We start from the raw sequence: 15,715 nt of genomic DNA, 5'->3' as shown, positions 1-15,715 counted from the left end.
ATCTCAAGGTGGGTGGCGCATTTACGTTGTAGATGTCTATGGGTTCCAGTAACCACTTAACACAAGCTGGGCTGTGAGCTCGTCTACCCATCTAAGCAATAAAAAAAAAGATCTATTTCTCAATTAAATTGGTACAAGCTTGCCTACCCTCCAGTGATCACGACGGAACGAGACAGAAGGGAAGTTCCTACTCCTGCAATCTACTATACTCTATTCCAGTCACGAAGTCCATTTTGACACTTCTTAGAACGTAACTCTTCACGTTTCGCATAATTTGAAATAATAATCATTTTGTTGTTCATGGTCGTAAACATCATTTAAAAAATACACATCTAAATCATTATCTAAATCAATTATTATCTAAATGATTGATTTAGATAATGATAATGACGGCCTGACGGCCGTCTGGTGTAGTGGTAAGTGACATGGTCACTACACAAGGGGGTCGCGGGCTCGAATCCCGCCAAGGGAAGATATTTGTATGTAAAATATAAAATGTCTTTTCCAGGGTTATGGATGTAAATTAAATATATGTATGTGTATGATAAAAGTCTTATATTTATTTCCGTTATCTGGTACCTGTAACACAAGTTCTTTACGAACTTACCACGGGACCAGTTAACGTGGCGTGATTTTTAGTAAATATTTAATATTTGTATCATTATCTAAATCATTATCTAAATCACAATCTAAATCATTATACAATTAATTCACACACACAATAACATAATAATACATCTGTCTCATGAGACTTCGTAATTGGAATAGAGTATACTATGTCGCACACGACACGTTTATAACACAGCGAATCTCGATTTTGTACCTACCCACCAAATAATTATTGATTCCCAATAGATGCTTATGTAGTTGAATACACCATATTTTGTTTGTCCGCAGGTGAGTCGCAACAGAATGGAGAAGACTGCAGTTATAGTTATATAAGTGAGTTGTTAATTGCTTTACTGTATTCTTTTCTTTATTTAGAACATTAAAATTTTCACTTCGTCACATAGCCTGATACCGTGAATGATTAATTTTGGACCGTATGTCGTTTAAATTTTTTTGTATTGCCCTTGTAGGCAGACGAGCATATGGCCCACCTGACTACTCACAGTCAGAAATACTATAGGCAGAGCCAAGCCGCTGCCTACCGCTTAATACTCTCCACAAGCCTCGTTTGAAGAAGGATATGTCATAGCGCTCAGGAAATAATCCATCAGAATTTTTTTTTAAATAAGTTTGTCACCATTGTTTTGTATGCTAAACTGAAAGCGTATTATTTTTTACTCTTTAAAGTCAACTTCCATACTTTAGCCCATTGAGTTTCATGTAGTAGTTTCTGCGAATCTTTGCTCTTGCGAGGGTGTTAGCAACGTCGTCAGGTTTGAGCCCCGTGAGCTCACCTACTTGGTAGGGTTACGCTGAAATAGCCTCTCAAGGCTATCAGCTTAGGTAGGAAAAAAGTGTATAAGTAAAATTACGAAGCTACAATTCATATCAAAAACTTGAACACTCATTTATCACAACTGAAATGCTTATATTAAACCTTCTACGTTTAATTTCATTGTTCACAAGATCTTAACACCTATCTCGTGGTATCCCTTCAATAACTAATAAAACCTTTTTCAACTCGACTGTACTTTTTTTATAAATTGTGTGATATTACTTCAGAATTTTCTCCAAGATGAACTTAGATTTTCATGCCTCTTCTTTTTTTTAAATATATTGCTTCTCATTTGATCCCATTTAAATTGTATTGAATTAATTAATAAAATGACTAGTTAATTTTTGAGTTATCCAATATTGATGGTATTCTCATTAAATTTATTTTTTAACCCGAGTTTCTTTTTGCTTAGCGTGTAGCATGAGAATTATACATACTCAAATGTTAAGCAATTCCTAGATAAAGAAAACGACTGTTACAAAGTTCCCTACAAATTTATACAATTCCGTTTCTGAAAATACACAAAACGTTGCAGTGTCGCATGAATCGATAACGAGATGAAATCGAAACACCGGCGCGGCGCCTGAATACGTGATGGACACACTGTCGAAATTGAATAAATTAATCTAGATTACGTTAATAATTTGCTGGGAAAGATAAACGTGCAAATAGGGCTCTATATATTAATACGTGAAGCAAAAACTTTGTATCCCTTTTTACGAAAATTGCGCGGACGGAGGAGTATGAAATTTTTCACACTTATAGAGAATATAGAGAAGAAATGCACAATGCTAATTTTTTTTAAAAATAATGCATAATAGATACATTAAATCAATAAAGAAAACATTACACACACTACATACCATGTATTCGACACACACACGCATGCATACTATTTATGTCAAACTGTTGTTCTTGACGTCTGTTGTCAAATTGAGAATAGATTAAATATTGTTTGTCTTTGTTAATATTTTTATAGTGTAGTCTTGGCGAAATTTGTGAGTATAGAAGTATAAAATACAATCATAATAGTGTACAAACTTACAATTCCAAATAATTATAGTCGAATTTCGACTACTGCGGGACCTCTGGTAGGACTTAATTGCGCAAATCGGAAGAGGTCTAGTAGATTCAGCAGTGGACAAGATTTTTTTATTGCCCTTCAAACCAAAAGGCATTACTACTTCACGGCAGAAATAGGCTGAGTGGTGGGTACCTAATAATTACGCAAATTAGAATTTTTGCGGGTTTCATTTTTATAACTCGACGTTATTCCTACCTCGTGGAAGTAAATCGCGAACAATTGTTAAGTACGTATTTCATTAGAAAAATTGGTACCCCCCTGCGGGATTCGAACACCGGTGCATCACTAGACACGGATGCACCGGGCGTCTTATCCTTTAGGCCACGACGACTGTTAAGCGTGTCAGTTGTATTACATAGCAGCTGATCTACATTTCAAACCAAAACGTTTAACCGCTTCGTGGCAGAAACAAGCAAGGTTGCGGTACCATCCCGTGCGGGTGCTCTGAGGAATTGTTCGAGATGATACCATCATCTCGTTTTTACCATCGCACCGCCTGCCACCGGAGTAGAGTTCATCCATACTACCTGGAGCCACTTTGGTTTGAAGGCCGGGGCAGCCGTTGTAACTATACTGAGACCTTAGAACTATATCTCAAGGTGGGTGACGCATTTACGTTGTAGATGTCTATAGGTTCCAGTAACCACTTAACACCAGGTGGGCTGTGAGCTCGTTCGTCCATCTAAGCAATAAAAAAATAAAAAAAATCCACAGAAGCACGATCGTCTTCTAGCGCGAGTTAAAAAGTATGATAACGCAGCGACCATTAAAAAAACATTGAAATATTCAACAAGTCTCTTCTCTAGCTCATTAATAATTACCGCTATTGCTTGTTCTTTGAAACTTCACGTCAAAGGAGAAAGTCGGCTTGCATCGTTGGTTTTTTTTTCTGGAATAATTTCTTTCTTTTATGAGTTTATTGTTCATTGATTTTAGTTTGATTCGCCTGAGGAGCGATCGTCGACTATTTGATCTCACTGTACACGGATGTTAACCGAGCAATTGACATTAATGTGATGTAAAACTTTGAGATATAAGTGAGATGCGCTTATATTTCTTCAGCAAAACTTGTGAGTTGAGGGTATTTTTTTATTTATTTTTTATTGCTTAGATGGGTGAACGTGCTCACAGCCCACCTGGTGTTAAGTGGTTACTGGAGCCCATAGAAATCTACAACGTATAGGCGCCACCCACCTTGAGATATGAGTTCTAAGGTCTCAAGTATAGTTACAACCTTTCAAACCGAAATGCATTACTGCTTCACGGCAGAAATAAGCAGAGTGGTGGTACCTAACCGTGCGGACTCACAATAGGTCCTACCACCAGTAATTGCGCAAATTATATTAGATTACAAATTATACAAATTATAATTAAATTATAATAGAACAGCCACTATTGATATGAATTATAGACTTTGGCCTTGCGTATGAAGGTTATATTGATAAGAAATTAAAATAAGGGTAGCCGTCAAATACTACAAAATAACAATAGAAAAACGCCTTGGAAACTTAATATGACATGAATAACAATGACGAAACAAAACTACCAATAGATAGAAAAATCTTTACGTATCTAAAAAAATAAGTCATTATTTCCAGTGACAGTACAAACTAAAATGTGTTTCAGTGGAACATAGCTAAAGCAATCCAACTCTAAAGTGCATTAGAAATAAATGCTAGATTGCATTAGACCAAAGTTCGGTGCCGCAACACCTTAAATCCAGAAAACTAAGCCAAAACGTAAACCGGGTCCATCCCGGATCCCAGCACTTGGAATTCCGGTCGTGCTCCACGATCCGCACGAATTCCGTCCCTTTCTCGCTACGGCTCATTCCGAATAAGCATCTCTTTCCACTGCATCCGATTGCAGGACTGTTTCACGGCACGTTTTCTCACGTTACAGAAGTATCGGTGTCCCGATTCGGAATTCGCAATGTTTATTGAATTTTCCGAAGCGATTTTCCCTAATTTTGTTCTTTCCAAACAATTTTTTTCATTAGACGTGATATTACTTTTATAACTATTGCACGACATACTGATGTATTCCACAATACGAACCATTATTTTCACACGAACACAATTAGTATCATGTGTACTGTATTTATTGTACTGACGATCGCTGGAGCAGACGGGTTATCGAGTGGAGACCGCGCAGCGGAAGACGTAACGTGGGACGCCCCCTGGCTAGATGGTACGATTACCTCCGCACGGTGGCCGGCAAGAAGTGGATGAGGAGAGCCGCAGACCGGGCTCAGTGGTGTAGATTGAGAGAGGCCTATATCCAGCAGTGGACGACTGTGGGCTGTTGATGATGATGATGATGATGATGTACTGTATTTTAGTTTTCTCGGAATCTAAACTAATCAAAACTACTACTAAACTATTCAAAAGTTCGAACGGAACTCATAGACGTTTATTTACTGCCACCCTGCCTATTTCTGCCGTGAAGCAGTAATGCGTTTCGGTTTGAAGGGTGGGGCAGCCGTTGTAACTATACTTGAGACCTTAGAATTTATATCTCAAGGTGGGTGACACATTTACGTTGTGGATGTCTATGGGCTCCAGTAACCACTTAACATCAGGTGGGATGTGAGCTCGGCCACCCATTTAAACAATAAAAAACTTATGTTTGTTTTTTTCCTTGTCAAGATGCAAATAACAAGCTACTAAATACACACAGCACGACATCAAGCCAAATAAGGTTGATTCGAGGCATTAAAAAATAAAATTCGTCTCGCCCGCCACGGTACAATGAATGTATAATTGTGGTCGTGACCTAACTGCGTCCCTGGTCAATGGGCCATAATGGGAGCCGTTGTCGAATTACTCAATCGTTCATTGTTCTACGTGTCGCCTGTTGGGTAACCTTGGATGGTTTTGTGGTTTTATTGTCCTTCTAAAGCAACTCGTTCTCATTTAAAACGAAATGACACATCATTCAAAACTAATTTTATGGTTTTAATATCTTGTTTGTTACTTTTAATTTTACTATTTTCAACGTTACGAACACCTTAAACTCTACGTGGTCAAGAACTACCGTCAATTTAATTAACTAACTACCTTCAATTTTTGGAACGAAGTTCCTTACGGGACGATGTGGAGGGGTACCTTAACCGAGAATAAACGTCCGTAACGTAAGATTTTTATTAGAAATGCACACAGTGTACGACTCAACTTTGTAATAACGTACAAAAAATAACATATTTTTTTATCATTCATTGACCACAATCTCAGAGCGTTCGTTTGCGCAATACACTAACTCTTACGCAAACAACTGTGAATGAAGTGTACCACAATAAGTTCGCGCGTTACCGAATGACCGTGGGAATGACCGTGTTGCGAAACCTCCATATTTATTTTCTTTACACCTCGAATAGAAATTAAAATTAATATTTTTATAATAAGGAACTTCGTTCCTATCCGGTGTCCCGCGACACCACACATTTTTTTATTATTATAGGTTTACATGCAATGTAGTACTTTCTTTGATTTTCGCGTCTCTTGTGTATAATTAAAGCTACTTTTACGGTTAAATTTTATCTAACAGCAGGGAACTTCTCATCGTGACAATGAAAGTTCCAATCAAATAAACTACCAAGATACTGTAAGTTATTTTTTGTACAAAAAAAATATTTTTACGTAAATATAAAGATTTTATAGACGATATCTAATATCGCAATTTTACTGGTCTGTGACTAAGAAAAATATTAAATTTTGTAATCGTTGGAAATAAAAAAGGTAACAAATAAATGCGAGATTAGAATTTAATAATGACACATAAGTTGTAAACCGAGGAAAATAACTAATACCTACTGATATTTTTGCGCAACATTTCCTTTTGTTTTACTGAATGACGTATACGAGTAGATACGCAGTTCGTGACAAAGACACAAGTTCTAATTAAATAATTATACATACAGATTAATTTGTCTTTTAGTCACATACATCTATTTTAACTAGAGGTCCCGCAGTAGTCGAAATTCGACTATAATTAATTGGAATTGTAAATTTGTACACTATTATGATTGTATTTTATACTTCTATAATCACAAACTTCGCCAAGACTACACTATAAAAAATATTAACAAAGACAAACAATATTTAATCTATTCTCAATTTGACAACAGACGTCAAGAACAAAATTTTGACAATAAATAGTATGCATGCGTGTGTGCGTCAAATACATGGCATGTAGTGTGTGTAATGTTTTCTTTATTTATTTAATGTATGTTTTATGCATTATTTTAAAAAAATATTAGCATTCTGCACTTCTTCTCTATATTCTCTATAAGTGTGGGAAATTTCATACTCCTCCGTCCGCGCAATTTTCGTAAAAAGGGATACAAAGTTTTTGCTTCACGTATTAATATATAGATGCCCAAACCGCAATATGAAGCCACTGCCATATTAACCTTGTCTGACAGTTTTGTTAATACCTAAATACGTTTTTGTTTTCCAGCTCAAAGGGTCTCGCTCGTGAGATGAACTGATGCTTAAGGTACATACTTGTTCTGAATTAACCACATTCTCCACGGCTTTTGTACATTCACCACTGATTCCGCACTCCTTGCTTTTGTGGTGTATTTCTTGTTCAATATTTTGTTTTGTTTGTATTTAACCCAACGACCGTGAGTGATCATGGCCCTTAATGATAATATGGCTGGTGGTGTACACGTATCGATTGATGCTTTTATGCCGATATTTAATTTAGTGGAAGAAATAGCACGGTTTCATCAATAAACCCTTTGAACATTTGTAAAATTGCCTAAGCACTGGCAGTAGATCGTAGCATTAGTGCGCACGGCGGATAGGCAACACAACCCTGCTGATTTAAATCGTAAAACAGTCATGTCAGTCAGTGTTTGAAAGATGGGATGAATCGTCAAACTTGTTGAGATTAAGCTTCAAATATTCTTAATTAATTTTTCAAATGATGATTAATATCTCAAAGTGGATGTCAGCATTCACGTTGTGGTATTGACAAGTTCAAATAAGGGATCTACACCAAGTCGGTCGTAAACTACTAAAAATATATATACAAGAATAATTTCTGTGGCATATATTGACAAATATTGTAATAATTATTAGCATTTTGCTGGTGGTAGGACCTCTTGTGAGTCCACACGGGTAGGTACCACCACCCTGCCTATTTCCGCCGTGAAGCAGAAACGAAGTTTTACTGGAATATTCCTTTAAAATCTGCTGATGTCTTCATTTGACATACAAAAGTTTTGCGATCAGTGACCCACGCCGGCTATTCAGAAAGCTTTATGAACAATAATTTGAATAATTTAAGCTCATAAACATGTGTTTAAGTTGTGTAGTTCACAAAACAAGGAGTTGCTCTTAAAATTTCATCATTGTCCATGAATAATTCGGTATTAAAATAATTTATTTGATTACAATAAGGAAACATAAAAAGTGCTAATACACTGCGTGGAAACTAGGGTTTTAGTAGTTTTATAAGCCAACGAAAATACCTACGACGGATCATTGATTCGACATACCTCCGCACCGAAACCCCGAAAGATATATCTCAAAAATTCTCGTTCCGTAAACCACGTCAGTGGCTTAAACCTGAATTTACAGGCGCGTACGTTAAGCGTCTTTGCGCTCTAACTCAAAACCCGACATAAAAACCCTAATAAAAAGGGGGAAAACGACGTAAAACATATAATTACGGTTTTTCCGCGCCTCTCGAAGGTAGCTAGATGCAGCCGTTCGGCCCGCCTCAAAAAAATATGGTCTCTCATAACTTTCGGCCCAAAATCCCGTTTAATTTAATGCCCTTGATGAAAACATTTAAAATTTGCGCTGATCTGCCGATGCTATCTTTAGCTTGGATGTTTTTTTTTTGTTAATTAAATCTCGAAGGGACGTTCATAATCACGTAAATGTTTTTTCTACTGCCCACCCACTCGATTTTAAAGGTTACCGAAAGTCATAGACAACGTGAATAACACCTTGAGCTACGAACTCGAAGTCTTAATTGAATTGTAGTATATCGTCCCACCCTTAAAACTGGAGCTCACAACTGCTTTGCAGCAGAAATAGGCAGCATGGAGATACCCACTCGTTTAAGATCACAATTTATATCCGACACCTAGAATACTTCCCGATTACATATAAAGCTCGGTACAGGATATAAAGTACACAAGTACAGTACAACATCGTACTACAGAAAATATCCTTTTTAAATTAATAAATTGGACTTGTAATAAATTGGAACAGTAATTTAATTTAGTTTCTAATTGTAATGTAATGAGTTATTTAATTTAGTTTCCTTATTACGCTATTTCGCGCTACTCAATATCTGGTTTTATTCGAATCGTCACTTCCTCGATCTTAGAACACCGCAGACGTCTCAAAGGAACCTACTCGTATTCCAACAAAACAGACAAGTTAAAATACTTCAAATATCAAAGATAATGTAACGTTAGACTAGCACTCGAGAATCTTGGCTAAACCCAACCCCCGGAGTCTTGCATTCGAGATATTTTAATCAAGAACTCTTTGTCGCCTGTTTAATCAAAGGCAAAACTTAAGTAGTTGATCTTCAAGACAGCGAACGAAGTTTGATTATGGTTTCAGCTTTCGTTCTACTTAATGTTAATGACGTTCGTTCTAGAATTATATTGTTTCGTCGTATTTCTCATTGAAATTGCGCTTCGGTTGGTATTCGCACGAAATATCAATCTTATTATTTTAGGCGCGTTGAGGGTAAAATTTTTCCTCGCGACGGAAGCGTTACGGCTAGAGAGAAAAGATACAATTTAGGAAGAGCGCGAGTGAGAAAATAGATAGACCGTCTCTCGAACCACTCGACCGTGGAGAGAGGAAAAGGACAAGCGAGCTAGGTCATTTTTTGCAGTTTCTTGACCTACTACCTATATTTCCTCTTTCTCTTTCTTCTTGTGTTTGTGCATGCGTGTGCTTGTGCATACCTCTTGACTTCATAAAATGAAAAACATCACATCAATAGCTAGGAATTTAAGCTGGACGGTAAGACTAATCTGTGAAGGGTTGCTACACTCCCTACTACTTATTAATACAGGAATTGGTGATTTTAGAATTACGGTGACAAAGAAGATGCTAATATAGTTTATTTTTGCGAGTTCGAAAATAAGTAAGTCAAGCAAGGATGTAATGAAACAAAAATAACGGACCAAAGACTAAATCGTAAAAGTCGTTTTGATTAGTACATAGTAACACCCCCTACTAAAAATGGATAATGAGGAGTAATAAAAACAATACAAAGAGGTTTGACCATATTTGTAGGCATTTGCATTTACGCATTTGTAGGCAGCGGCTTGGCTCTGTCCCTGGCATTGCTGAAGTCCATGAGCGACGGTAACCACTCACCATCAGGTGGGCCGTATGCTCGTCTGCCTACAAGGGCAATAAAAAAAAAAGAAAAGTTGTCGAGAGTTAAAGCAAACGTAGGGTATGTTTGCTTAAACTTGATGTGACAGACACAGCCCACTGAGTTTCTCGCCGGATCTTCTCCTTGGGTAGCGTTTCCGATCCGGTGGTAGATTCTGCGAGGCACGGCTCTTGCTAGGGTTCGTGTTAGCGACGTCGTCAGGTTTGAGCCCCGTGAGCTCACCTACTAGTTAAGGTTACGCTGAAATAGCCTCCCAATGCTCTCAGCTTAGGTAGGAAAAAAAACGTACGGAAAGAAAACAATCGAATTAAATAAGGCACAATTACCTCGATCGTGAAACGAAAATAGGGTTGTAATTATATCGACGCCGTGTGGACGCGAAACAGTTGAAAGCGTACATTTTACATTTGTGGTTGGGCGGTGCACGGCGCGGCGTTCGATCGCGGCCGACTCGATTTTCCATAATAAACATCGACACGGTGACGTGGTTTAAAATAGCTAATCCAATAATAATGACTAATGTTCGCCCAGCTATCGAAATTCGACCACAATCACACCCCAAGACTTCGACTCGTTTTATTATAACATATATGGAAATAACTCCTCTTCTGTTTTGTAATTGCCATATTTTCTTTCTTTGTTAAGGTATGGACAAACGTACTGTTTCCAAACATTTATGAAAGCACTAAATCTGGTGAATAATTGCTAAACAAAAAATCTAATTCACAAACCGTCTACTAAGCAAAAAGTCGATTGGAGAAAACTGTAATGAACTATTCTTCGCCTATTTAGATACAAATATTGGTACCGCAAATATGGCAGGAGCTATTAAGCAATGAATATCACTTAAAAATAGAACAGCATTTCTGCCGTAGCTGTTAGCAGATGATCTCACAGCCTACCTGATGTGACCTTGACCTCTCCCAGTATATTCATACTGCGAACCAGCCATACGTTCCGATTCAAAGGTTGAGACAGCCGTTAAATAATTCAATTGAGACTGACTTCATGTCTCAAATTGTATGACGACATTCACGTTGTGATATTAGTGAATGAGCTACGATGACATCCAGTTCTGAGTTCTAATGCTTAGTTAATGCAATAAAAACAGTTGTAAACATTAACAAGGCAAAAGTAAAAAATCGGCCATTTTCAATTTTAATTAACGTTAGGTTGCCAAAAAATTAAGATTTGATGATAAGACATTATCATATTTTTTTCGATTCAGAAAATAATGCACAGTTATAGGATCCCAATTTCATTCAGTTATTACTACTAATTCATCATCATCCGTCCAAATTAGAATAAGCCGTTCAAAGTATCAAGTACACTTTGTCGTGTGAACTTGTACAAATCGGTAATATATGGTGGAAATAGGTAAAACTTTGGCTGTATTTTGCGGATCAGTTTAGGCCTGATCAGTTCAAAATTGAAATTCAATAGCTGACAGTTCCATTTTACATTTTGCTCAAGCAAGCTCAGAGCATTTGGCTCTAATACGGCCAATAGAATTTCATGCGAAAAGTAGCCATAATAAGCTTCTCCTACGTCCAGCGCACAGAAATAAACAAAGCCTATACCGAAGACGCAGCCATTATATAAAATATTTTCAATACGGAGGGAAATTGGTCAAAAATGACTTTTCAACAAGATTATCTTGCTGTTCTTTGCACAAGGCAATCGAGTCTTTGACCACCCCATTGTAAAGCTCATTTTCTTTTAAAACATTTCGTTCCTAGAGTTTTCCTCTTTTATTTAAGTCACTTCAGGGACCTTACAATGTAATTTGGTGCGTTTCATTTTATTTATTGTTGAGGACTAAAATAATGCGGAGGAAAAGTTTAATCTTCCTCTTTTTGTTTAAAAACGAATATTTTCAGGGTTTTTGATGACATCGGAGTAATTTCAACAGACGGATATCTTTCAAATCTATCTATGACACAGACAAAGATATATTATGTATCAAGCACTTTCAGTCAGATATTCTGAACTAGTAGTATAGTATTTAGTACTTTAGTATAGTTATTTACATTTTATAATTTGTAATCAATTTATACATTAGTTGGCATATTAGTTAACAAAATTACATCGTGTAACAATCTTGCAGTTACTAAACAAAAACCAAAATTTCTCAAACACTTATTGGCTACAAAACCATCCAATTAATCCCTTAACAAAAAGGATTTCACGAAAGAACTTACGAACAATTCTCGAAAAAATCCACGTTGACACGAAAATAAATCGATGAGAGATAACAAGACGTCTCAATTGATAGCGAGTGTTGGAGCCCAAAAGGGGATGAGGTAACGTGAGCTTACCAAGTTTTTCTATCTAAAACTTATACTATAAATTGTCACGGACTAACGAACACTATCCGGGGGCAAACGCAGAGGTATTCATTGACGATTTATGGCAGATTTGCATTAGTAGCCAAACTGAACTCCATCAACAGCAAAATCACCGTAAGTATTTCCCGGCTACTTAGCTGATGAGTTCGTGAAATCTTTGGAAATGGAATTATATGTATTGAACGAAAGGTTTTTTTTGTTATTGTCCGAAACATATTCCAAGAAAAGATTTGTTCACTTTTTCATCTCGTATTTCTTGCCACACACAAATTTATTGTACTAGAAACCTGTTATTATTGTGATAGTCAGACTCTGTTGATTCGAAATTTTTCAAATACAACATAAGTTATATATCTGTGTAATCTTCGCAATTCTGTATGGATAAGAAAAATATTCAGGGAAATAAAATATCGAATTGACCCCATTAACTGAAACTCCCTTACTCTTGGTGTTTCTGCAGTGCGAGGACATATCATCAAACGATAATTAAACGGAATATTGATTAGTCAGTTGCTTGGCTGAACTTCTGGTATTGTAGATGTCTACACGGTTTCGATCAAGTAAACCATGCTTTAAGCTCCAGCATATGCGTATCAGATAATTGACGCTTCATCGATTAAAGAAATAACTAAGATTTAGAGCTTTTTATTGCCTTTGCTAAAATTATCATTTGCTTTTAACTTTCCCGATTTAAATGTACTTAATATATTTGTCGGAGACGATCCTTAGTTTGGTAAACGAAACGCAGCACGATTCCCGAGAGATGGCAGCACGATTGCGGTATCGTTGGAACTCGGCTAACTTCGTGCTGCGACAGAGTCTAGCCGATGGAGGCGCATAGTCGCCATCACACTTACCAACCAGCCTTCTTGAAGAGCGGTGCCTCCGTCCTAAGAACTGGCATTCGTTTTCGTTTGTTAACGTCAAGAGGAGATTTCTATATTGTTCTAAGACAGCAAACGTGATTGGTGTACCCGATATTTCTCTTAACTCGATCACCCTATTCGCCCATGTGATGTCTGACGATGATGTTAATAATGTTTCAAGGGGAGTGCTCTGAGGAATTGTTCGAGATGATACCGGCATCTCGTTTTTACCATCTCACCGCCCGCCACCGGAGTGGAGTTCATCCATACTACCTGGAGCCACTGCGTTCATCCACAGTGCGTTTCCAGAGATATTTTTTGCCACGTACCATCCGGCTGTGGAATGAGCTCCCCTCCACAGTGTTTCTCGAGCGCTATGACATGTCCTTCTTCAAACGAGGCTTGTGGAGAGTATTAAGCGGTAGGCAGCGGCTTGGCTCTGCCCCAGGCATTGCTGAAGTCCATGGGCGACGGTAACCACTCACCATCAGGTGGGCCATATGCTCGTGTGCCTACAAGGGCAATAAAAAAAATGTGATTTCTCCGACATATTTATAATACAATAAGGCTATAATGTTGTTTGCACGAGAATACTTTGAATACCTAACATATCTAATATGATATGTACATTAAATTATAACAGTAAAATGCAATACAAGAGCAACGTGGCAATAAAAATACGTCGTCCTTATCAAAATGCCAGGTTGAGACGATGGCACCGTTGTAACTGCCGACTGGGGACCCATCTAAGTTATATTACCTACTCTTGAACGCGTCATGTTCGTTGAATTACGCGACGTCGCCATCTTTATTGAAGCGGTGACAGATTTACATGAACGCACGAGGGCAGAACCGAATGAGTTTTCTTGATGACTGAAATAAATCAGCATTTTTTGAGACAGTAATTGCTGTTGTGTAAATTAGGAGTGGTGCACCACTGGCCAACCGATTTTTTTTTAATGTTTGTATGGGTGGACGAGCTCACATCCCACCTGGTGTGTTAAGTGGTTACTAGAGCCCATATACATCTACAACGTAAATGCGCCACCAACCTTGAGATATAAGTTCTAATGTCTCAGTATAGTTACAACGGTTACCCCATCCTTCAAACCGAAAGGCATTACTGCTTCACGGCAGAAATAGGCATAGCGGTAGTACCTACCCGCGCGGACTCACAAGAGGTCCTACCATCAGTAATTACGCAAATTATAACTTTGCGTTTTTGATTTTATTCCTTCACCATGGAAGACAATCGTGAAAATTTGTTGAGTACGTATTTCATTTGAAGAAAAATTTGTACCTGCCTGCGGGATTCGAACACCGGTGCATCGCTCAGCACGAATGCACCGGACGTCTTATGCTTTAGGCCACGACGACTTCACTAAACTTCTGTATTCTAGAATTAATTAGTAAAAAAATTTAATTATAACAAAGACATAATGTAACGATAAACTAAGCATAGCAGATTGTTATAATTTCCAAATATTTTACCGCAAAACAATCGATAATCGCATCGATAATCTTAATCCATACCACGCTCTGATCTCAGGTCGAGCGTCAATGCACGCGTATGGTATGTATTTTTAAAACGAAATAGAGACATAAAGATAAGTTTAGTGCGTTCGAAATGTCCTCGTACACGATCCGGTTTATTGTTTAGTGTGAAACAAAGGTTTTTATGGTGCTTTCGAACTGTCGCGGCTGCACTCACGCTTGATTCCATATTTTTAGATCCATCGGGGACGTGTCGAATTTAGATTTTTTTAACTGCCTGATTTTTTGGTACCGGTATTGTATGTTATCTCGATATGCATGGCTCGTCTTGGTTCTATTGAGAATTGCACGGAATTGATGCGGGTAATCAACGATTATTAGGACAGCTTATCATTTGAAATGTCACTAGTCGACATTGCTGCAGCTTAGTATCTCTTTTCTCTTAGAATGTAACTGGTATTTGTTTAATTTTGTTGTTGTTGTTCAAAGCCTATCAAAACATTATATTTATCACTATTATTTTTACCTGAATTTTTTTTTATGGCTTAGGTGGGTGGACGAGCTCACAGCCCACCCGGGCGAAGTGGCTACTGGAGCCCATAGACATCCACAACGTAAATGCGCCACCCACCTTGAGATATAAGTTCTAAGGTCTCAAGTATAGTTACAACGGCTGCCCCACCCTTCAAACCGAAACGTATTACTGCTTCACGGCAGAAATAGGCAGGGTGGTGGTACCTACCCGCGCGGACTCACAAGAGGTCCTACCACCAATAAAATACTTGACGTGTATGATATGAGTGTAAGAAAAAGGTGTCCATATTTTTATTATATCATTAACGTCAGCTTTCTCGTGTCTGTGTTTATTGTGAAAATTTAATTTACAAATATTATCCGAAAAAAAAAATCGCATATAAATGAAAAAATAAACATAAATTTGACGATCCATTAAATTACACAGAAATAAAAGGCGTTGAAGCAAACGTGTGCTGTGACTCCCACATTCAACCAGCAACCATCCGACACTGACCTACCATCTCGCACGATTCCACCGAATTTTAATTTTATCAGATAGTTCAATACATATTGGATATGT

General features: G+C 37.6%; 1 protein-coding gene across 5 annotated transcripts in view; it reads left to right on the top strand.

Annotated features, from left to right (window-relative positions):
- LOC101737256 (teneurin-m) overlaps nt 1-15,715 on the top strand; it is a 306,072-nt gene that overhangs the window by 66,004 nt on the left and 224,353 nt on the right. For 3 of the 5 annotated variants that reach the window (XM_062671923.1, XM_062671922.1, XM_038015032.2), the window contains exon 2: nt 898-942. The exons of the other annotated variants lie outside the window; for them this stretch is intronic. In XM_062671923.1, the coding sequence (XP_062527907.1) occupies nt 898-942 (45 nt within the window). The remainder of the gene's footprint in view (nt 1-897; nt 943-15,715) is intronic. 5 annotated transcript variants of the gene reach the window in all.

Source organism: Bombyx mori, chromosome 13 (genome assembly GCF_030269925.1).
Source record: "Bombyx mori chromosome 13, ASM3026992v2".
Taxonomy (NCBI): Eukaryota; Metazoa; Arthropoda; class Insecta; order Lepidoptera; family Bombycidae; genus Bombyx; species Bombyx mori.
Note: the sequence above shows the minus strand (reverse complement) of the source record. Positions and strands in the feature narration are given on the sequence as shown.